Raw genomic sequence first — 26,030 nt, forward strand, 5'->3', positions numbered from 1 at the left:
TTCGAAGTGCACTCCATGGTAATGTCCGAAGCCATTCTGTAGAAAAAAGTTGCTAATGGGGCAGATGAAATGCACCAGTGTAAAGTTCACTGGTAATTCGGGCACCGGTGATATGCCCATTCAGTTTTTCAGCACGTGGTCGCGATTCTCCGGTGGGCACACACGTGGCACGACATAGGAACAGACCATTGCTGCAGTTCTTCTGAATGCATGCCGTAGTCGTCGTCCTCGCCTCCAGCAGTCACCCTTGCTCTCTACCGTTCACTTCAGACTCCAAACCACGGTTACAGGCCTGAGCGGATTAGATAAATGCTACCCTTGTGTCATCCGCGAGTCCCTTAGCTTTATCCGCAGCCGCATCGACGAACCTTTGATCTGCATCCTCGGATATTAAATTTACGTAATGCAGACTAAAACACAGGGCACGCAGCAGTTCTGCCGGTAGAATTGCGCCCCTCCTCAATTTTTGCCTGCTGGAGTCCCCTTAACTGTGAATTAACGTCTTCACATACTGGCTGGTTATAATTTTAGCGCAGCTACTCACAGAAGTCCATTGTGGGGTGTAATTATCGTATGGAAGCGAAACATAGATATCCTAATGCGTTAATGCGGAATCGATTTACGCTGGAAAAAAATTAGTTCAAATTGTGGCCACGAAGTCCACATCTGGCGCTGTACACAAAGACGTTATGACAGCCACGCTATCATTTGACAAGCCTCGACGCGAGTGAACAGAACGGCTATCGAGAAGAACGACGTTACGCAGCTAGAGAAACTGTTTTATGTGAACGGCAGAAAACAGTCTGTACTAAGAAAGCATCGTCGAGTAAAAGGTCTTAGTGATAACTCGAATTCCAGAGGAGCTGTTACTGATAATGTCGTTTTATGGACATCTCATCGACGTCCCTGGTGCACATATTAAACAATTTTGTAAGTGGTGGTAAATAGTAAAATCAGCATTATGCGTTTCTCACTGGTTGGGCAGTTCCTGAGCAAGTCCTATTCCTAATCCATTACGAATGGAAACATTTCTGTACATTGCCTTTGCGTTCGCAGCGCCAGATTAACACCTGGTGGCCCACAATCGTACTTTTTTCGGAACAAATCGGTTTCGCATTAAAGAATTAGCGTATCTGCCATACGATAATTAGTCCTTCCTGGACCTCTATAACTAGCTGCCCTATAATGACTAATTTCTTCCTGTACATTGTTCCTCCTTATGTACGTTTAAAGCCTTTATCTGAGAAGCAGTTCGTACAAGTCCCCAGAAAAGCTGGATGGACGGGTGGCCATTAATGGACGTCGGCGACCACAAGATGGATCTTTACTCCATGAACCTTAGTATGTAGTAGCTCATCTGTGCTTGTAAATCCTAACCATTGGACTATTATCTAAGCAAGATATTCTTCTCCGCCTTTCTCTTCCACCCCCTAAGTCTTCCCTCCTGTTACCTAGTGTATAAGCATATATTTGGTGTTCCGTAAGGTATGTCCCAGGGAAGCAGTTTTTCTTCTGTTCAACATTAACATTTCTCGCTGTATGTATTTGTCGCACTTCTTCGGTGTTACTTACTCCTGCTACCAACGATATTTAGAGCATTGTGCAGCAAATGGACGTATACAAAGCCTCGATCTTCCTTGCTCGTCCCATATTCAGTGGTTATCCTTAAGAAGATAAGAACTGCGTAGGACTACAGAACATGTGTACGATCTTCGAAATCGAACTGAAAGGTAGGTCTGTGTCTGTATAAATTTCCTTACATTTATGAAAGCGTCAGAGGCGTTCTCTGTGCCGAATGTCCAATCTCCAGAGCCGCGTTTCAAGGCACTTAGAGTAATCTACTCTCTGTTCACGAAATATGGCATTGAAAATACTCATTTGTAAGGGAGTCGCGCTATCGAGTAACAATCAGTGAGTTTTTTTTTTGTGTTAATAGTCAAACTAAGATTACTCGGCCGTAATCTGAGTAATCTTCTGCTTTGTTGAATACTCGATTAACTGTATCGCCAAGTACTTCCTTTAAAATAGTCTCGGGGCAGAAACTGAACAACATTTGAGACAGAACACATCTTCGTCGGACTCCAGTGGCGGCTCATGAGTATACATTAAGAATGTTAACAAATTTTTTGCTTCAGTTGTACTTGAAAGTGTGAAAGAGCAGCTACTATGTAACAGTTACAGTAATTAACCAATTTGTAATACAGCAGCCACTGCCAATAATAGCAGTAATAATAATAATAATAATAATAATAAACCCCGTGGAGGCCCGGGAAAAGAATAGGCCTCCGGTATGTTCTGCCAGTCGTAAAAGGCGACGAAAAGAACAAACCACTAATAGGGCTAACCCCCCTTTTAGTGTGATTACTTGGTTCAGGACAGAACTAAAGAAGCCTCGGACAAGTGCCGTCATGGTCGGGGACGACGCTTGAACCCTATGCCCGCCCACAATGGTAACGACACTGCTAGCCAACTGGAAAAGGATTTAAATCCGAATGGAGGTGTTTTGCAGGATATGCTTCCTGCAACCACCCTAGAAGGAAAACAAAGACAGAGGATGAGATGGTCAGATGAAGTTAATCGACACCTCATGTTCTGTTATTACCAAGCAACAAACCTAGGAACCAACACAACTGGATACAGATCACAAGTATACACAACATTTATTACCAGATACCCGGAATTAAAATTTCTAACAGAACGACTAGCTGATCAGATCCGTGTAATAATAAAAAATAACAGGATACCCCAGTCAGAATTAGAAAACATCAAACAACAAGTACAACAAATACTGGAACAAAATAATGTGCAAACAGAAGAGGAAGAAAACACAGTAATGGACTCAAACATCCCAGAGCAAACAAACAAAGACCAACACGCATCAATTAAACAGAGGAAAACGAAATCTTAAGACAGACACCAGAACAAGCACAAATAGAACACGAACAGAGACACGTGTTAGATATAGAAGAGAAATTTCAGCTGACATATATAGAATACAAAGACACAAATACAGACATTAGACCATTCTTGCATTGACCACCAAATAACCCACAAGTCGAAACAACAATAAAAACTATCAACACAATCATACACAACAAAATAAATGAAAACACAACTATGGAAGAGTTACAACTACTGGTTTATATAGGAGCACTCACTACACTAAATATACACACTAGGCAGAGATCAGAACAAACCAACACACAGAAGAAACCCACAAAACCAGCATGGCAACACAGGTTACAGATCAGAATAGAAAAACTGAGAAAAGACATCGGACAGCTAACACAATTTATAAGAAATGAAATATCAGACAAAAAACGAAAAAGGTTAGGTAAAATCTCACAACAAGAAGCAATAGAGCAATTAGATGAAAAAAAGCAGAAATTGCAAGCATTGGCCAAACGACTTAGAAGATACAAAAAAAGTGAAAATAGAAGGAAACAAAACCAAACATTCAACACAAACCAAAAGAGATTTTACCAAACAATGGATAACACACACATTAAAATAGACAATCCACCAAACATAACAGACATGGAACACTTCTGGAGCAGCATATGGTCAAACCCGGTACAACATAACAGGCATGCACGGTGGATACAAGCAGAAACAGACACATACAAGATGATACCACAAATGCCTGAAGTGATAATTTTGCAACATGAAGTCACCCGAGCAATTAATTCTACACACAATTGGAAAGCCCCTGGAAATGATAAAATAGCAAATTACTGGCTAAAGAAGTTCACCTCAACACATTAACATCTAACTAAATTATTTAACAGTTACATTGCAGACCCATACACATTCCCTGATACACTTGCACATGGAATAACCTATCTGAAACCTAAAGATCAAGCAGACACAGCAAACCCAGCTAAATATCGCCCCATAACATGCCTACCAACAATATACAAAATATTAACTTCAGTCATCACACAGAAATTAATGACACATACAACACAGAACAAAATTATAAATGAAGAACAAAAAGGCTGCTGCAAAGGAGCACGAGGATGTAAAGAGCAACTGATAATAGATACAGATGTGACATATCAAGCTAAAACTAAACAAAAGTCCCTACACTACGCATACATTGATTACCAAAAAGCCTTTGATAGTGTACCCCACTCATGGTTACTGCAGATTTTGGAAATATACAAAGTAGATCCTAAATTGATACAGTTTCTAAACACAGTAATGAAAAACTGGAAAACCACACTTAATATCCAAACAAATTCAGATAACATCACATCACAGCCAATACAGATTAAGCGTGGAATATACCAAGGAGACTCATTAAGTCCTTTCTGGTTCTGTCTTGCTCTGAACCCACTATCCAACATGCTAAATAATACAAATTATGGATACAATATTACTGGAACATACCCACACAAAATCACACATTTGCTATACATGGATGATCTAAAACTACTGGCAGCAACAAATCAATAACTCAACCAATTACTAAAGATAACAGAAGTATTCAGCAATGACATAAATATGGCTTTTGGAACAGACAAATGTAAGAAAAATAGCATAGTCAAGGGCAAACACACTAAACAAGAAGATTACATATTGGATAACCACAGCGACTGCATATAAGCGATGGAAAAAACAGATGCCTATAAATACCTAGGATACAGACAAAAAATAGGAATAGATAATACAAATATTAAAGAAGAACTAAAAGAAAAATATAGACAAAGACTAACAAAAATACTGAAAACAGAATTGACAGCAAGAAACAAGACAAAAGCTATAAATACTTATGCTATACCAGTATTGACCTACTCATTTGGAGTAATGAAATGGAGTGACACAGACCTAGAAGCACTCAATACACTTACACGATCACAATGCCACAAATATAGAATACATCACATACATTCAGCAACAGAATGATTCACATTACGCAAAAAGGAAGGAGGAAGGGGATTCATCGACATAAAAAACCTACATTATGGACAGGTATATAATTTAAGAAAATTCTTTCTAGAACGAGCAGAAACTGGCAAAATACACAAAGCAATCACTCATATAAATACATTGGCTACACCATTGCATTTTCATAACCACTTCCACAACCCTTTAGATCACATATCAACAGATACGAAGAAAGTAAATTGGAAAAAGAAAACAATACATGGCAAGCACCCGTATCATCTAACACAGCCACACATCGATCAAGACGCATCCAACACATGGCTAAGAAAAGGCAATATATACAGTGAGACGGAAGGATTCATGATCGCAATACAGGATCAAACAATAAACACCAGGTATTACAGCAAGCATATTATTAAAGATCCCAATACCACAACAGATAAATGCAGACTTTGCAAACAACAAATAGAAACAGTAGATCACATCACAAGTGGATGTACAATACTAGCAAATACAGAATACCCCTGAAGACATGACAATGAAGCAAAAATAATACATCAACAACTTGCCATAAAACATAAACTAATAAAACAACACGTTCCCACATTAAAGTATGCACCACAAAATGTACTGGAGAATGATGAATACAAATTATACTGGAACAGAACCATTATAACAGATAAAACACCACATAACAAACCTGACATCATACTCACCAATAAAAAGAAGAAATTAACACAACTAATCGAAATATCCATACCCAATACAACAAACATACAGGAGAAAAAATTGAAAAATACATCCAACTGGCTGAGGAAGTCAAGGACATGTGGCATCAGGATAAAGTTGATATTATACCGATTATACTATAAACTACAGGAGTCATACCACACAATATCCACCAGTACATCAACGCAATACAGCTACATCCAAACGTATACATACAACTACAGAAATCGGTAATTATTGATACGTGTTCAATAACCCGAAAGTTCGTAAATACAATGTAACATATACCGTACAGTTAAAAGGAAGTCACGCTTGGTGAAGGTCCACGTCACTTTCCATTTTTAACCAGACCTAAGGTCTGAGAAAGGAAAGATGATGATGATGATGATGATGATGATAATGATAATAATAATGATGATAATAATAATAATGATAATAATAATAATAATAATAATAATAGCATTCATATAAAAATGACCAATCAACCGGCAGGGTGTCAGAAGTTCGTGTGTTCACGCGCTGTTGTGCACTTCTACAGCAACCGCCACTGACGGAGTCATCTGTAGGTACTACCAAACTAGGAGGCTTCATTATCAACCTTAACAGATGCTGTTCGATTCCAATACAAGTCCGTAATACAGTTGATGCCTTCCTGATCTATAACCACTAGTTCACGATGATGCATTCTGTCGAGGACTTTTCATAATCAATAAGACGGCGGCCTATGTTTTTATCCTGATCATAGCAGTCCTGCACTAAAACTTAGAGTGAAACTATTCCTTCTCTTATACCCATACCTTTCCTAAAACCAACAGCCTCTCAGCAATTAATTTCCCCTCAGTTCTCATATGCCCTTTGGTGGATGACTGTCAGAAATAGTTTCAATGAATGACTCGTAAGATAAATGAATCTATGATCTTCGCATTTTCTCTAATTCTTTTATTTGGTAACGGAACGAAAGTTGATCACAGGCACTACTCACAGTATATTTTGCTAAGGTTCGTATAAGGCTCTGATACCTTCATAAAGAATTTTTAGTTCCTTCGGAATTTCATAAGATTCAATTGCTTCGTTGATTGATTGATTTTCGTAATACTTCCAAGATTTCTTCTTTAGCAACTGAAGGTGCTGCTAGGCAAAATATTAGATTTCTAGGTACAATTATCATCTGAAAACAGGTTATTAATAGTGCCTTCCAGTACTCTGCAGATAACGTTTCGTAAAATAAGAACGCATGGGTTGACCCTGGCCAGATTTTAATATAACGTAGCCTGCCGTACACTCTATACATTCCGCAATTGACAACGTTCTGCCGTAATTACTGAAACACATCGTGCGAAACTTTCTTCATAGGTAAATAATGCAAAGCAATGGTAAAAGGTCACATTTTGCAAAATGTTAAATGATAGTCACTGTGCGTTGATCATACATACGTTAGTTCATTGTGATGTTCAATCTTGTTACCAGTCTACACTTCACACTGTAAAAAGAAATTTTATGGGTAATGACGCCAATTGCTAACAAGTAGCGTAATTTGGCGAAATATTTACTGTAATCAAAAACTTTGATAGTTGGGTCTTGAGCCTTACGATGATTACTGAACGTCATATATGTTTCACACACCTAGGCATAGCGCAGTGGCGGGGGGAAGTCGGAGCGTAGACCAGACTCGGCTGTGCTCGAAGTGCGCGAGTGCATTCCAGGAGCGCTGAATGCATTCCAACCGCCGTCTTCCTCTACAGTTTTTGTCCTCCACAGCACCATGGAAGTCATTTCCTAATGCCTTAACAGATGACGTATCATCCTGACCGAGCAACATAGCACAGTGATTCGCACAATGGACTCCTGTTCGGGGAGACGAAGACTCACACACTTGTCCGGCCATGCTGATACAGATATCCTACTATTTCCCTAAATCGCTTCAGGCAAATGCATGGACGGTTCATTTGAAAGGGAACAGCCAACTTCCTTCCCTAATGCGATGGGACCGATGACTTCGTTGTTTCGTCGTCACCCCCAAATCAACCAATAAGTCAACCAACATGTCACCCTGTCCCTGCTCTTTGTCAATGTTTTCCATACATTCATTTCCTCTCAGATTATGCGCAGAACCTCCTCATTCCTTATCAGTCCACCTAATTTACAACGTTCGTCTGTAGCACTACATCCCAAATGCTTCGATTCTCTTCTGTTCCGGTTTTCTCACAGCCCACATACAATGCCGTGCTCCAAACTTACTGTACATTCTCAGAAATTTATTCCTCAAATTAACGCCTACGTTTGAGACTAAGATTCCTCTTGACTAGGAATCCCCTTTTGCCTGCTGTAGTCTGCCTTTAATGTCCTCCTTGCTCCGTCCGTTATTGTTAATTTGCTGCCTAGGTAGCAGAGTCCTTAACTGCTACTTTGCGACGATCAGTACTGATTTTAAGTTTCTCGTTGTTTTCATTTCTGCTACTTCTCATTACATTCGTCTTTCTTCGATTTACTCTGAACGTATATTCTGTACTCACTACGCTGTTCATTCCCTTAAGCAGGTTCTGTAATTCTTCACTTTCACTCAAGAATACAAAATCATGAGTGAATCTTATTAGACTTTCAACCTGAAGTTGAATTCCACTCTTCAGCCTTCCTTTTATTAAATGTTTGAAGAGAGCCACAAGTCACACTTCGTATTTTTCAGTACGACCGGTTTCGTTTTTCAAATGAACAAGAGCACCACCAGAATGTATACTGTAAAAGATACAAATTGAAATTACATTGATATTATGTAAAATACATATTTTGCTTCCAGCATGGTGACTAACGTTTGAAGCTAGCTGGAAGCATTAAAGATTGCCTGTATAATCCGCTGGCAGCTCTAAAGTTTAAATTGGCTGTACTATAGTAGTTAAGTTTAAAGTACAGTAGTAAATGTGGATGTTGACATCGTCAAAGATGAAACTGACTGTACAACATTTCTTGTGACGTCCATGGTATAGTGTATCCAAAGATAATTTACAACTACGGAAAACGAAATTTTCATTAGTCGTCTCTACTGTTGGCGTATGTTCAGATGAGTATTCCGTAACTGCTTATCTTTAAATAAACTAGTACATTTGTAAAAATTAAAATGGCTTTCAAAATACATTATAAGAATACATTATAAGAAACACTCATTCAAAAATTCTCCATACAAAATGCATTCAAAACTAAATTTTCTTAAAAATATTACTGTTGGGACGATACGGCAGGCGTTAATCGTTGGTAGGTTACCTATAGCACTTCATCACATAACTGGAAGAACCCATGCAGATTAAATTCGTTTTGTTCGTTTATTATATTTTGCTGTTTTTTTCTATGAAAATGTCAAATCCACTATATAATTTAACAATGGACCATTATCTGTGGTGCGAATAATTTTCGTACTGTCTCGTATCTCACCCACTGTATAATTGTTCTCAAATGTTCACCCAATGCTATACGATTTAAATTTAAATTGGTATATTCCATATGACATGCGTAACTCTATTCCTGCCTGGCCTATGTAAGTGCTCTGAGAATTTTAGCACTGCATTTTATATACTCCTGAATTACTGTACTTGTCTTTGTGAACATTCTCCTTTGTATTAGTGTGTGTCTAAGTGAGTTGCTAGTTCGAAACTCAGTTTCTCTTCCTGTCTTTGGAAACATCTCGCAATACGGTCTGTTACAGGACCCTTGTAGGCCCTATGTGAGTGTAATGTAGATTTTAGTTTCTGTTGTTTTGCTTACACTAACGTTCTTCTTTCTTTTAATGTTCTTCTGTACAGCGTGGTACAATTTCATTACATACTGTTCTTCGAAGTTTAATACAATCTTTTTGATTGTAAGTCTGAAGCCCTGTCCTCGTCTGTGAGTGGTACCTGTAACATTCTGTATGAAGTTGAAATAGGCTTTCTTGTGCTGGACTGGATGATTTAAATTACTTCAAATAATTATACATGAATATTTAGTTTCCCAACAAACTTTAAAAACATCTCCCATTCGATCTACTGACAAATCGGGAAAATTGATGTTATTATCTATTTCCTGTTAGACTGTGAATTTAATTTTCGGATGCATTTGGTTTTTATCTATTACCTTATTTAAATATTGCTTGGTTCCTTTAAATAGTACTATCCTGTTGTCAACATACCGGTGATAAAGTATTTTATGCTTTCGTTTATTCATCAGTAACAAGTGTTCCACCTAATTCATGGTATCTTCCCACCTACCCTCCCCTCACCTCATGGGGCTCACAGCTATTTTGTGGATATGTACGTGGCGTCAATGGGTGCCCAAACTATTGCAAACTATTCTTCTTTCTCAGACTGCTTTACCTTCCTCTCCCTTCGCCCTCCCTTCTTTCTTCCACTTTGCTCCTTGCTTTACCTTTCTTGGTGTTCTGATTTATGTCAGTCCAGCTATCCTCCTCCCTTTGCTTCATCTTCCAGTTTTGGTTTGTTTGCTTCGCCGCCTCTGTGGCCTTTAGTCCCATTGAGGGGTTTGACCTCCATCTCTTAATTCCAACATCTGTGACGTGACCCATGGGAAGAATTCCCTCCTTAGCGTCTATGGCATGAGTTCCTCACTAACTTCCTTCCTCCCCCCCCTCTCTCTCCGCCATAGCCCTTTCGCCACCATGCTAGGTCACCAGCTCGGTAGCCAGTCCGTGTGGTGGGGCTGTTATGTACCCATCTGACTGAGCCCCCTGACACAACTGAGATCACACTGCTGGTACCCGCGCTGTGAACGCAGAGTGAAAGCCTAGGAGTGATTGCTTATCTTTTCGAGTCATCAGAACTCCTGGCAACGACTGTCATTCCAGGCGGCCGTTTCTGTGTCTGGGTGGCGCCCAAGAGGCGAGCCCCTGATGAGTGGATGGTACCAGGGCGGACGTTTGGCGCATCAAAAGTGTTGAACACTCTGGCAGTTCTTCGGCAGCCGCTCTCCTCCCTAATAACAGTTCTGTATCTGCCGTCCCGCCCTTTCCCTCCTTGGCTCCACTGATATGGGCCCTTTCCGTGGTTCCAGGTCTGTACCATGACTACTGGGTAGACTTCTGTCGTCATCAAACGTCATTTTTGTGGAACACATCGAGGACAATATGTAAGTCTGCAGGCTTTCGTGGCCATTGTCACTGAAGTTAAAATCTTCTGGGTTATTAGCCGCGTATATTTTCTCTAACAATCTAGCAGTAGTGGACACTAGAAGATACTGAAAAAGATCGCAGCAGAGGGGTAGAAATGTCGATTATTTCAGAGGAAATGTGACGCTGGCTAATGACCCAGAAGATTTTAACTACATTGAGGACCAGTTCATAAAGTTGAATCCTTAAACAAGATGAGATCTGGCTTCCTTCTCATAACAACTTATGCCAGCCAGTCGGGCTCTTCAATGCCTGCAACCATTTAGGATACATCCCAGTGAATATCACTAACCAAGAGTCTGTCAATATGACACGGAGTGTAACTTTTCATTGGGACATTCTCCCCCAGTCCTAAGATAGCCCTAAGTTTAACTTGTAACGGTGTGGCGTTCTTTCCGCCTGGCTTGTAGACATTAATGCTCTCATCCTGGCCCTTCACGGAGATTCCGTGCCGGGGGTACGAGTGTGGCGCGCACAGGGGCCCCAAGCTATTGCAGCCTGCTCCCTTTCTCCAGAATGCATTACAGTCCGTATTACTCTCCTTTCCTGTCCTTGCCCGTTTCTCCCTGTCCCCTCTTTCCCCTCTTGATGTACTACTTTATATCGACCTGACAACCCTCACACCTTTGTTTTGGTATGTGCTATTGTTTAGTTTTCCGCTTCCACCTCCTTTTCGGCGTTTTTGGTCCTCTTGGGGTTCGGCCACCATTTCCAGTGTTTTCCGTTCAGTGTGAGCCATTTGGCTATCTCACTACCCCCCCCCCCCCCAACCACCGCTCTCATTGCTTTCATACATTGGTCATGCCATTATGGCCATGATTATCTATGTGATAGCAACCGCTTCCCAGTGATTCTATCGTTACCCTTCAGCAGCAGGTGGACAGGCTCCCACATTTGGGATTCTACACTCACTTGGCCTACTGTGCACTTAGACATCTCTCTCTCTCTCTCTCTCTCTCTCTCTCTCTCTCTCTCTCTCTCTCTCTAAGCGGTCGTGCAAGACCTCTGACAATATTCTACATGCCGCTGGTACTATTATCCCCTATCCACACGACCCCTTCGTAATCGACCGGTACTGGCCATAGCAGTCGGTATCCAGGACCTCCGAAGGGCTGTGCAGCTGCTGAAACGACATCCTTCGCGGACCAACTTTATCACTATTAAGCGTCTCCGTGCTACACTAAGTTTTCTCCCTGGGGACATATGCCTCTTCGTCCCAGGTTTGGTCAAAACTCCATAACCTTTGGACGGCCATCGACAATCAACTGTCCATGGTCTTAACCTAGAGGGTGTTCTGTGCATTGATTGTTCCTTGCAAAACATCTCGTGACACATTGTGACAGCATCAGCCACCTTTCTCCATCAGAAACGACATGTCGAAGAAGCGCCCGTCTGTTTCAACCTACACCAAGCTAAAGCTTATAACGAACACTTCACTAAATGGGAATTTTTGCAGACGCAAATTACATCCACAACCAGACGATCAAACACTTGGACGTTACCCAGAGGCAAAATCTACTCAGGGCCTTCATTTGGCTTACACGTGCATTCCCCTCTCAATGGCGAGGTAGTATAGTTATCACCGTCCTTCAGCCTGGGAAAACCCCTCAACAGCTACAGACCAGTTAGCCTGAGCAGTGTACTCTGTAAATTTCTCGGGATAATGCTTAGCTTCAGATTATGTTGGTCACTCGAATCTCGCGGCATTTTGTCCCTGTATCTTCGTGGCTTCTGGGAAGGACAATCAACTGACCATTTATTCAGATTGGATACAGCAATCCGCCAGGTTGTTACTAAGTGCCAACACCTTGTCACGGTCATCTTTGACCTCCTTACAGCGTAAGACGGGGGTTGGCGCCATCACAGTCGCTAGCTTCTGCTGGGCGACAGCTTCAAGGCGCAGTCTTCAAGGCGCCATCTGACGGGCCTCTGCGTGGGCCCTCTCCCGTGGATTTCTCCAAAACGCATGCTACGCATTTCTGCCGTCGACCCACAGTACACCAGCGCCTAGATATTGTAACACCACATTCGCCACCAGAGCAGCTTAATGCTCACCGCCTCCTGCCCCCCCCCCCCCCCCCCCCCGGCATACCTTTGGATGCTGACCATGCTATTCTTACCTGTATTTACTGCGCTATGGTTCTTCCATACATCATTGATTGTCAGGGTTATGGCTCAGGGCTCGTTCCACTCCAAACCAACGTGACCTACTGTAGGTGCATTTCTTACTAGTCCCATAGTCTCTTCGCAAAAGCGAGAGGATTCCACCTCAACAAATACGACGGATTTATGTATGTTTGAAAATGGGGATATTCTGACGCCAAGTAATTATTAAAATTTCTGGTGACACCTTCAGCTGTAGTAATTTGCTCTAGTGTCACCCTAGTGTTAGTAGCTGTCGATGTGAACTTTATTCTTGACGCAAATCATGCAAAGTTAATATTGTGGTGGTTACGTACTATGGTGGGCTTAGTAAATTACTTCTGTTGAGATTATGATTTAACTTTCCTGCTGTTTATGCCAGCTAAGCTTGACACTGGTAATTGACAGAAACTAGTAGCGAATTGTGCAAACTAAATCACAATTAAAGGTTTCACCATTAATTTTAACAAATACGGTGGAGCCAACTCGTGGTTTCTTACGCTTACCTTCGATGATCTCTGACCATCCCAGATACCCCATCCCCTTTGCAAACGAAGGGCGCCTCCCTCCTAATACCCGCCCTCGGGTGGGATTGCCAGTTGGAATGCCTCTCATTTCCCTGTGTCGAGATCTCCACCTCCACTCACTGGAACGTGCCCCTTGTATTTCCTCCCACACACACCTCCCTCCCAGGTGGCGCCTAGAACAGGGCCTAGAACAGGGACTAGGACCCAACTATTCCTGAGTACTAAGATCTCATTCCCCCTGTGATATTCCGGCGCCTTGTACTTTCCATCTTCAACACTGATGGTTCGAAAACGATAGATAAGGTTGTATACGCTTCTACGTCTCCTGCTGGCATGGAATACCATTTATTGTCGGGATTATGTAGTTATGTAGTATGTTCATAGCAGAGCTGCTAGCCATTAACAGGACCCTCCGTTTTATTACTCAGACCTCCTTCCACGGTGTTTCAATATGTACCGACTCAACGAGCAGCACAAATTAGTCTCTGCTATCCATGACCTTCTCTCTGCCCTTGGCCATGCTGCCTTGTCTGGGTCCCAAGCAGTGTGAGCATCGGAGGGATGAAATTGCTGACCATTTGGCTACAGAGGTAGATACCTACCCCCTCCTCCCATTCCCCTTCATGATTTCAGGTTTAGATATGTGGATATACAACAAAAAGCTACTGTTCTCTCTAATAAACTCCGCACAATCAAGGAGACTACAGCAGTTCAGCGCTCTTCCTTTCGCTCCTCTCAGGAGTAGTCCACTTACAACATTATACTATAGCGAAGAAATCCGCAGCTCGTGGTCTAGTGACTAGCGTTGCTACCTCTCGATCACGGTGTCCTGGGTTCGATGGCCGGCCAGGTTGGGGACTTTCTTTGTCCGGGGATTGGTTGTGTTGTCCTCATCATTTCATAATCATCCTCATCATTTTGGACAGTGGCTAGATTGGACTTCGAAGAAAAGTTGGACTGTGAAAAAATTATGATTTTGTACGGGCGCTGATGACCGCGCGGTGGAGCGCCCCAAAAACCAATCATCATCCACCGAACAAATAGTCCTGTCACGGGAAAAGTCAGGTATAACTATTAAACGGGGAAATGTGAATGTAGTACACAGGTCAAATCGTGGTTACTTTCCACAACTGTCGTATTATGTTACCCCTCTTACAGGATTTGACCACGATTTATAAAGAATGTATAGGGAAATCAGACTTAGTTCTTTTCCTTAGAGTTTTCTCGCTGTTAGAAAGAAGCACTGAATCTATTAACTTTCTGTACAAAGTTCATCAAGTAGTCTGTCTAATGGATTTACGGTCTCCAGTCTATCTTATCAAAGAAACGGTTAAGCTTCAGATAAGCAGGAGACCTGAATTTGGCCTACTTTCCTGCTGTTCCCTAACAGAGCTTCACAAATATACATTTGTCAGGATATGGTTCTCAGAAAGACAGGAATGTCAGCTACTGCACCCACATACGTTTATAGTTTTATGTAGAAACGCGACGCATTTTCAATCGTCGCTGTGCTGAAAATAAAATTTGGCCGGGGGAACTTCTATGGTTGCATTTTGTATAACCAATAAATTAAATACCTAAAAGTTCACCGAGCGAGGTGGCGCAGTGGTTAGCACACTGCATTCGCATTCGGGACGACGACGGTTCAATACCGTCTCCAGCCATCCTGATTTAGGTTTTCCGTGATTTCCCTAAATCGTTTCAGGCAAATGCCGGGATGGTTCCTTTGAAAGGGCACGGCCGATTTCCTTTCCAAACCAGAGCTTGCGCTCCGTCTCTAATGACGTCGTTGTCGACGGCACGTTAAACACTATCCACCACCACCACTACCACTACCACCACCACCACCACCTAAATATTCCAATAGCACAAAACACATTTAAATTTAAGAAAATTCGTTTGTACCTTTCTCTTAACAAATGATTTGCCAAAAGCCAAAGGTAGGGTGTGGTCACCTCGTATCGTCCTTCAGTATTTTTATGCAACCCTTCATTATTACTGAGCCACATAACTCCCTTAACTTTACTGAGCTTCATTTATAGCTGAAAAAAATTGTCTTTACTTTACTCTAAACTTTAACTTGCAAAAACCTCAGTATTTCTGTATGAAAAGTTAGTATTTCTATCAAAGTTTACTCAGTTTCACTTATTACCACAAAGAGGTTTTACCCAACACATATTCTACACATTGTCCCTAAGCGTTTACAATTTTATACAAATGGCAACTTGCACAAGAATAGAAAATTACGTAAACTAAAATTTTTTGTTTCGTTAATGCATGACAAAATACTGTTTATTAAGTTACACATTTCACATATTTCTTTACAAAACATACATACATTACCAAAGCACTGCAACGTCACATATATTACTCTTTCTATATAGTCTTTACATGTCAGTTATACTACCACAAACTTCAAAGGCAAAAATTTTTTATGAGCTTGAGGAGTTACTAAATGTTACACACTGCTTTATACCGGCTACGCATTGGTCATACTAGGCTCACTCAGTTTTCCCTTGTGTAACGAGCCACTCCCACAACGTGGCTGTGGATCCAGACTGACAGTATCCCGTATATTAGTTGAATGTCACGTTCTTTGGGCCCTACGTACTAAGTATAGCCTTCTAGATCCCTTGTTAATATGGGCGGACGATTCACGGATGGTTGAAGTGGTCCTCAGTTTCCTTCGTGTACGTGGTTTTCATTTCCAGTTAAAAGGTTTTATTTTACTGTTGGAGCAGGGGCAGGGTAATAGTGGTTGGAGCACCTCTTCGTGTTTTCTGGATCTGGGACCCATGACCACTCTTGCAAGTGAAGACTGATCTTTCATCCCTCCGTTTTTCCTGTTTGTAGACGTGCTACTGTGTTGTGGGTGTGTGCGCGCGTGTTTAGCTTCGTCACCTTATAGTTTCACACCTCTAACTGGGTCCTTTCTCTATAAGCGGACGCAGGGCTGATGATCCCGCCTTTATTCCTATAACTCCCCTTAGTCAATCGTGGCATCTTCAGACTGAATACGCATTGAATTAGAAGAAACATGTCATTGATGAATAAGTGAATCGTAATTTCTCAATCGAAACCAAGAGTGTTTTCTTCTCCTGATTGTAATCCTTTGTCCGTTTCTGTGGTTCTTTTTAATATATCGTGGAAAATTTTCGGGTTTAAAGACAAGACATCTACTCTTGTTGTACTGACCATTTGTTTCCATTCATAGACTGGTAACGCCTCCCATTAATACTTCTACATGAATGTTGCTGTACCCATTTGTGTCATGGTTGGTTGGACCTCAGCATGCACCACTCCGCCCTTGGGGAGGGGGGGGGGGGGTGCAGAGACAGTTTAGGAGCTACGTGATCGAGAAGTAGCGACTAGCGACTCTAGTCACGGAGACTGAAAATGGCTGGGAGAGCGGTGTCTGATCGCACGTGACCTTCCATAATCTGCATCCAGTGACGCCTACAGGCTGAGTATGAAACGGCGGTCGGTCGGTACCTTTGCGTATTATGAGGCCTGATCGGACGGAGTTTAATTGGGGCTCCTGTACTAACACACACAAATAAGGCGTTTCCGTTACGCGACAGTATCCTCGTTTTAAAGTAATTTGCATGATTATTTGGGATGTTTTCTCACTGTGTTGGCACCATAGTTTCTTCCTGTGCATCATAGTGGTATGTACCTAACCTCAACCGATACCTCACACATTTTGCGTAGTCTTAAACTTCTAACTCGTAGTCTTACTTAGTCTGTGTTTCTGTAGTAACTACAGGCGACTAGGGTTAGTCTCAATCTTGCTGATTGTCTTCCGGATTTCCAGGCGTAGCACTGCCTGAGGATGGAGAGCGACACCGCGAGCGCCACGGACTCGTCGTGCGGCGCGCTGCTGGACGAGAAGCGCCACCTGCAGAGGCCGGAGCGACCCAGGTTGCGGCGCCGTGGGCGCGACCGCGGCGGCCGCGGACACGGACAGCACTTCTGCCCGCCGTGGGCGCGCACCTTCTGCACCGCCGCAGGTGGGTTAGCCAGCGCCGGCGGTAGCGGCGCGTGCGCGCCACTTAACGCTCCAATTAGTTCCCAGGCGTGCGGCAGCTATGTTCGTACGTCTTCGAAACCGCCGGCAAGTGTTAACGTGGCTCAGTGGTTTGCGAGGAGCGGCAAAACATCCTTTTCAAGTCTGGAGGCTTTTGTGGTCATTGACATTGATCAGAAACGTATCTGGGTTGTTCTCAAGATATTTCTCTCGGAATTTCTAGTACTTCGTTTCCATCTCTATCCCGGTGTCATCATCAGAACAGTTCTCATGTTTCATGCCAGCTTTAACGCCCACGACCCATAATTGAACCCTCGGTAAACTTTATTTTAAGAGCATCTCCTTTGGTCCAGTGTACACTCCACAACAAAATTAAAGGAACATGATCTCAAAGCCCTCTTATTGTGTTCCATTTCGATGGATAAGTTTGAAATTTGGCTTAAAACTGCTTACTGCCTTCCTCTGCAGCGGTGCAAAAGCGTGGCACCCTGCGAAGTCACTCGCAAACTCGGCAACACTTCGGTACACACACACACACACACACACACACACACACACACACACACACACACACACACACACACACACACACACACACACAGGCAGAGAGAAAGTCGACAGCTTAAAGTTAATGTGAGCTCTAAGGTGACTTCCCAATATCACGTTCGCATCAGATTTTGCTACAGGTCTGCTCAGTGCCGCCGTGGGGGTGTCAGGCCGTGGGGGTGTCAGGCCGTGGGGGTGTCAGGCCGTGGGGGTGTCAGGCCGTGGGGGTGTCAGGCCGTGGGGGTGTCAGGCCGTGGGGGTGTCAGGCCGTGGGGGTGTCAGGCCGTGGGGGTGTCAGGCCGTGGGGGTGTCAGGCCGTGGGGGTGTCAGGCCGTGGGGGTGTCAGGCCGTGGGGGTGTCAGGCCGTGGGGGTGTCAGGCCGTGGGGGTGTCAGGCCGTGGGGGTGTCAGGCCGTGGGGGTGTCAGGCCGTGGGGGTGTCAGGCCGTGGGGGTGTCAGGCCGTGGGGGTGTCAGGCCGTGGGGGTGTCAGGCCGTGGGGGTGTCAGGCCGTGGGGGTGTCAGGCCGTGGGGGTGTCAGGCCGTGGGGGTGTCAGGCCGTGGGGGTGTCAGGCCGTGGGGGTGTCAGGCCGTGGGGGTGTCAGGCCGTGGGGGTGTCAGGCCGTGGGGGTGTCAGGCCGTGGGGGTGTCAGGCCGTGGGGGTGTCAGGCCGTGGGGGTGTCAGGCCGTGGGGGTGTCAGGCCGTGGGGGTGTCAGGCCGTGGGGGTGTCAGGCCGTGGGGGTGTCAGGCCGTGGGGGTGTCAGGCCGTGGGGGTGTCAGGCCGTGGGGGTGTCAGGCCGTGGGGGTGTCAGGCCGTGGGGGTGTCAGGCCGTGGGGGTGTCAGGCCGTGGGGGTGTCAGGCCGTGGGGGTGTCAGGCCGTGGGGGTGTCAGGCCGTAACTCTAACGTACACTTCACCCTTCTTTTGACGCCTCTGCTATAGAGTTCAGAACCACAACACCCAGCGTTGAAATTACGTCCTGTAATATGGGTGACCACATCGCCGCTTATCGACATGAAAAGGCCTCAGGACGTGAAATAACGGGCGTCAACGACACCACGTCAGCCCTTCGATCGTTCATTGCCACACATTTCGCGATCGAAAGCGACAGTTTGCAGCGAGATAACAAACAGGACGATGTTAGTGACCACGTTTGCCACTGATACAAAGCCGTGGACGTATCAATACTACTTGAGCGACATCGTGGTGCTGCAACCAAATTGAATGTGATCCGACCCGCCTGTGGAGTAGTGCGACCGAAATTTTTACTCTTTTATAGAGGGTGGAAGCACTAGGGACCATCCAAAACCTTTCAGATCACATTCGGATTTCGTCGAAACATAGAAGCGTTTTTATGCTCAGTTTCGTAAAAGTGAACCTTTAACTTTGTCACGCGGTGTACATTTCTGTGCGTAGCGTTTAGTCTCGAAATGTTGGCGACATCATCAGAGGCTATAAACTCAGATAGCCGTTTCAAACGTAAACAAGCTCATCAAGATGATCTGTTTGTACATGCATGCATGCATGCATAGCAGTCGGCTCTTCGATGCCACCAGACCGTCGCATAAGTTCGGGTAGTCGTGCCAACGTGTTGTATGCAACTTGTGGGAGGAAGAATTTGCGCTGTTCGATTTATTAACATCAAAGCCAACTACTTTGCTAATATCAATCCTCTTTCTTTTCTGTCAAAGTAATTGTTGTGCTATCGAATTTGTACGGCCTCTCAGAACATCGTAGCATAGTAATTATCAGATCTGTATTGAAGCCACAGTATTGGAGAGACCATAGTTTCTCGGCCTCAGTGCAATGGTCAGCTAGGGCATGTAAAGGGCCTGAATAGCATCAGATATTGAGTTACCACTGCGAGAGACAGGAAGATACTGCCGATTTGTCCGTGTCTTCTCGACAACTGCTGTTCTGCTCATTAAGCCAGGTGTTAAGCTTCCTTTTGTAGTTCGTATGTACACTAGCCACTTGTGTAATGAATTTTTTACAATATTGCTATGGCAAGTGGCAGGTGTAGATCTTCTGCAGTGATCAAATACTAACACACCTTTCTCGTCGGTTTAAGCACTGCGTCAATATCGACTCATGCGGTCTGTGATCGTTTCTACGAATAGACAAAAATTTTCATTTTAGTTACTTTTCTCTTGAATCACTAGACCTTTTAGGATGTAGAAACGTATTTGTTTGTTTGTCAGGGTAACTGTTCGTTCTGAAAGTAGCTCTTAAGAGATACAGGTCCTCCTTGTCGCTTTATACTGCAGCATCTGGTAGCCTCTCCAGCATTAGAAGACGAACCGTTAGGTACAGATATATACCTTGGACCAAGGCCTAATTCGCATAATACAAATACACTCCAAACATTCAGTGTTCAGCCACACATTAGAGGGGTCCGTCGCATTTCTTACGCTATAACGGAATGTACTGCCTGACAGTTACTATACGGTAACACACAATTCGCACCACAGTCACACAACGCTGTGTAGTTCCGAAGATTTTTAATCAGTTTGCAGCCTCTCTCTTCAAGGTCGATCGTCGAGGGCTTAACGTTATTATTAAAAGCAGTTGTAATATTTGAGATGTGAAAATAGCATTATCACTGCCATATTTATTTCTTTTGTATAGTAACTCAGAGAATAGCCATGTGAAATTAGCGCCCTAAATTTTCTCTGGTCTGTCATATTCAGTCTCGAAATAGTCTGTAATCAGTCCACGAAACAAACTCAAAGTGCTCCATCATTCTCAATAAATGCTTTGGCTTTGAGCTATTACAGTCCCCCGATGCGTACGGGGACTCTCCACATTAATATTGCATTTAGCGTAATCTGTAACATCCAGCGAAACCAGTATCATCCTTGGCACAAGTTATGCTTCCATCGGTAATACGATGTCTGGTTTACGACCCGCCAATTGCAACTTATTTCATCGTTACCTTTACATTGTTTTAAGATGGGGTATAAAGTTCTTTTAGCCTTGAAAAGGTGCCCAAAAAGTCACTTTCACTGCAACTGTCGTGAAATAAAGTCAACCAAATCTCATAAGAGTAATTGTCTAATTTCGAGAATAGAGATTTTACTACTGCCATACCACCTCATGCAAAACGAAATAAATGAGGCTTCACTGCCAAGAAGACTTCAATTGACTTAAATAGAACTTTCGTTCAGATCACTCACGCTTAAATCCATATTTAAGTGGGCTTACAATATATAAACATTAATTACATTTCCTCTATTAAAGCAATTATTACGCCTCGGTGACAACCATATCTCACGTTTGTCACCTATATTAACAAATCACCAGTTACTGTCACTAAATCTAAACTAGAAATGAATACATATTTTCAGTAGGTCCAAATTAAATTCATATTATGACAACAGGAAATTACATCTCCCGGCCACAGCTGTGTGTTCTTAGACTTCTCTGGTAGAAGGCTCAGCAAAATAGTACACATGATGTATTACTTCCCTTTATATCATAAACGAATAGGCAGTTACTTAACTTTTACACGGTTCTTTACCACAGTATTGCTTGATAATTTAAAACTGTGATTGAATATAAGAGCATCACTTCATGTGCAGATTAACATACTGTTCTCTTGCACTACAAAATGCAGCATTCTCGAAAGTTTTTCATCAGAAACTGAAACTAGTCGTTGGTCCTACACTACCTTAGATGATGTCAAGAACTGGGGCTGAGCGCTTCCATGCTCTGCTTTGTTACATTGACCCTCGGTGGGAGGGCGCAGCTGTGCTGAGACGGGAGACGTGGTCTTCAGGAGTGCCTCCTGTATGTAGCTGCGTAACACAGCCAGCCCTCGCTAACATCTGGGGTATCGATGTGTGCTTCTGGACGATACCACATATGTGTTTCGTTTATCTTCATTGGTAATGCAGGTTTGGAAGAGTCGTTTCGGGAAGTCGGCTTAGGAAGAGGGCCGTCGGTTTTGTGCTAACGTACACCAGCACCGATGGCTGCCTAACGACAGACAGGCAGGTTCTTCTGTCACTGCCATGCTCATACCACGAAGCAGAAAAAACACACTTCTTAAAGTATAATATTAAAATAAAAAATACTTACAATAACATTATAAAACTTGAAACTACCTATGGTCCATGCGTTGAATGGCGGACACTAATCGATGGTACAGTCTTCCAATCACGATACCAACACACCATGGACACATGAACCTCATATGAAACGAGACGTTATTTTACCGCTTCCAGGAAACAGCCTCATCACAGTTTCGATATGGTCACAGTGCTCTGGCTTCATTGGTTGTAATTTCCACTTTTGTCGTCCAAACCTCTGCAGTCATTTGTAACGCCAGTAACCAGAAGTCACAGCACATGCGCAACTCTTGAACCGATAGGCTAGTTTAAAACAAACACGTATCTCTTTGTGTCTTGGCAACACCATTTTATTTCCCATTTTAATTACGCGTTTCGGCAAACTGCCATAATCGGATCAAATTTTTAAAAACTTACACACACTGTATATCGCCAAATAGTACGCTGTATTGATATTTTAAAGTATATGAACCGATGGTGGCAGTTAGACTGAACACATAATCAGAACAGCAAATAATAAGTTCTGGCCAAGACAGAAAAATGTGTGGGTTTGTATATGATTATGGCCGCTGACCTATACAAAGATGTTGGGTGTGCTATATCGATTTAAGACAGATAAGTCATTAAATGCGCAGTAACTTGCTGTGAATTTAGATATGAAACACGACAGCTAAATTCTTACAAATGAAATTATATATTGAATAACAGTTAAAAACCTGAATTAATGACGTAAGCTTTTAAAAATAGGTCCTACAAAACGTAAGTTGGTTAACCTTCTTCACTGTATTTCGTCTCGTGCTAGGAAAAAATTATCATATGGAACAGTTTGCTATTTAATCACAAAATTGGGACGAAAGTAACTCTACAAATACGTGGAAACAAAAGAATGCCCTAACTGTGCTGTTTTTACTAAAAAATCTGTTACGGGGTTTCAACGTCCTGGGTTCAATATTTGCACAGAATATGGTACCACTAGTTGATAGTGTTTCAAAGTGCCACCTCAAAGCTTCTTGATAATTATTGTATTAGCTTTAGCTCTGCAGTAATAAGTTTACATTTGTAGCTTGTAACTCAACCAAGAATATTTACTACTTCAGAAACATACATTGAGCGCGTCAGTTCTTGAGTTCATATGCGTGATATTATCTATGAAATACTGTTTCTAGTACGTCCGTATACCTTTCCGGTTTTCTCAGCGACATGCTTACTCGGCTATTCAGGTAAGTGCCTGGCAGAACGTTCATCGAACCACGTTCAAGCTATTTGGCTATTCCTTCACTCTTCAACAGTGCGCAGGCAAAAAGGAACACACACATCTTTCCGTGCGAGCTCTTATTTTATTAATATAATCATTTCTCCCTACGTAGGTGGATGCCAAAAAAGTAGTTTCTCACTCTGAGGTGACTGGAACCTAGTGAAAAGATCCTACCGCAACGAAAAAGGGCTTTGTTGTAATGATCGCCACTACAATCCGCGTATCATATCCGTGGCACACTCTTCTGTTTCACGATAATACGAAACCAGCTGTTGTCCTTTTAACCTCTCTCTATGTCCTTCGTCAATCCTATGTGATGTGAATCCCGCACAGTGGTACTTCAGAAGGCGGACAATCGCAGTGTAAGCAGTCTCCTTATTAAAAAGGTTGCATTTTCCACGTTTTCTGCGAATAAATCGCAGTGTTCGATTTGCTTTCCTCATAACATAATCTATGTGACCGTTCAAATTTAAATTTTTCGTTATTGTAATCGGTAAGTATTTAGTTGAATTCACAGCTTCAGATTTTTATAGATTGTCACGCAACAGAGATTTAGCGGCTTCGTCTTACTACTCATGTCGAGGACTCCACATTTCTCATTATATATAGCCAGTTACCAGTTTTTGCTCTACAAATACCTTCTCTAAATCATTTTGCAGTCGGGTTTTAACATCTGATGACTTAAGAAGACTGTAAAGGACAGAGCCGTCTGCAAGCAATGTAGTAGGGCAGCTCAGAAAGTCATCTAAACTAGAAAATTTACTTAAAGCAGAAATGGCAGAGGACCTATAACACTTCCTTGGAGAAAGCTTGATATTTCTTCTGTTTCATTCGATGTTTCTTCTGTTACTACGAACGGTGACTTTCTGACAGGGAATCGTGAATCCTGATGCCGTCCTCTGACGTCGCCCTACCTTAGTTCTTTAGAAAGCAGGTAGGACGACAGCTATTGTCCTCAGGTGTTTCCTTACTAAACCTCCGGATTAAACATGCTCACCTTTCAAGTGTCTCGGCCAATGTATCACGATTGAATAATTAGTTACATTATTGATTGGCTGTGAATTTTCAGACATCTGAACGTAAACAGGTTTTCCAATCATTAAAAGATAGTGGACATTACCTTCTGAATGCCTGCTAAAGTAATGAATCACTGATAGTTCTTGGATTTCTTGCAAAGTTGGTCATGCAGCATTAACGCACATAGAACAGCGGTGAAACTAAACTGCCTCTTACTTTCGGAACATGTCATCCTTCCAACCATTCATTGCCTATCCTAGTAAGTTGTACGGGCTATTATAGAGCTTGGCTGTTCGTAGAGCACGGTTCTTTTTTTCCCAAATCATAGGAGTAAACGGTTTCAAATTCATAGCAAAAGCGAGGAAACTTTGATCCTGCTTTTGTCATTCAATCAAGATACATTCCTGGACGCCACCAGGATATTTTGAAATAGAAGTTTTGTACATGGAGAAAGTGGTTGACGTATATTTCTTTTTATACATTTCAGATATAGACAAAACATTACCAGATATTGACACTAATTTAAAATGTATTGTTATGTCTGTCCACCTACCTATCGACCTCTCTTCATAAGAAGTGAGGACATGTTGGTACAGGATAACGGACACAAAGCTGTATTTCAAATGCGTTGCTTTGTGTGCCTATTCATTGGAGTAATTTAGTAAGATCAGTCACAAATCCACGACTATAACGAGCAAAATTTCCGGTTCGACATACCAAAGGGCCAAGCGCAATAACTTACGTGAATGTACGATTTCTCGACCAATTTCGCGGAATATTTGCGGAAAAAACTGGAAACGACGTTCCAGTAATATCTTACTCTGCCGTCTTCTGATAGTGTCACTCTTGTACATTGCTGATATTCGTAATTTATATTCCAGTTTCCTGATCTACAACGGCAGGAATGGCGCAAGCTACAACAGTTACACGTTTTTAGCGGTTCGTCCTTCAGGAGTCAGCGGAGGGGTGGCAAGGGCGGTGAGTGGTCGTCTTGGTTTGGTTGGCTCGTCTAATCCAGCAACAGTCATTCTGCCCTGTTCTTATCGATGCCTTCCCACACATACTCTTACTACTTCTGCGTCTTTCATGACAGTCCCAGAATCATCTGGTGCCGTCAAAAGAGAATATATGGCTTTCTTTGTTTCATTGCTCCACCACAGTCGAGTTTTTTCTGTGTACCTCACTAGACACGATATACGACAGGTGTTGGCACTCCCATCCCATCTTCAAGGGAGACGGGCATTTGTCTGATTTTCAGTAGGGTCGTAAAATAGCCTTCATTGTGATTGCTCAACGACATGACAACCTTGGCACTAGCTTGTCCGGCTCTCAGTAGGAACCCCAGGTGGTTTTACATAATTGCAAAAGGTGAGTATCTATTGAGGCAGCGTAAACATGGCTCGCAAATTACCCTCACTGTGTTCGTACAGTGTTTGAGGTTGAAAGCACCTATCGACTTCGAGCATGATTAACATACAATTTAAACACATTAACTCAATTGTAATCAAGCGTTTGAAGCTATTTCATAAGAGTGAGCTAGATTCCTTAAGAAAACGGTGGTGTGAGTTCACTGGCTGTTGCTCTATGGAAGTGAGAAAAACTTAATTTTTGTGAGGTGTACCTTGTTTTGAGGAGTATCCTAAAAATCGACAGATAGCCGAATCAATTCGCTGCATTAAT

The 26,030-nt window shown here is 42.7% G+C and overlaps 1 protein-coding gene across 1 annotated transcript in view; it reads left to right on the forward strand.

Annotated features, from left to right (window-relative positions):
• The window catches only part of LOC126100976 (lysosome membrane protein 2-like), a 348,747-nt gene that overhangs the window by 81,302 nt on the left and 241,415 nt on the right, over nt 1-26,030 (forward strand). The window contains exon 2 of the mRNA XM_049911640.1: nt 17,252-17,447. Coding sequence (XP_049767597.1) covers nt 17,270-17,447 — 178 coding nt within the window. The 5' untranslated portion in view covers nt 17,252-17,269. The remainder of the gene's footprint in view (nt 1-17,251; nt 17,448-26,030) is intronic.

Source organism: Schistocerca cancellata, chromosome 9, assembly GCF_023864275.1.
Source record: "Schistocerca cancellata isolate TAMUIC-IGC-003103 chromosome 9, iqSchCanc2.1, whole genome shotgun sequence".
Lineage (NCBI taxonomy): Eukaryota > Metazoa > Arthropoda > Insecta > Orthoptera > Acrididae > Schistocerca > Schistocerca cancellata.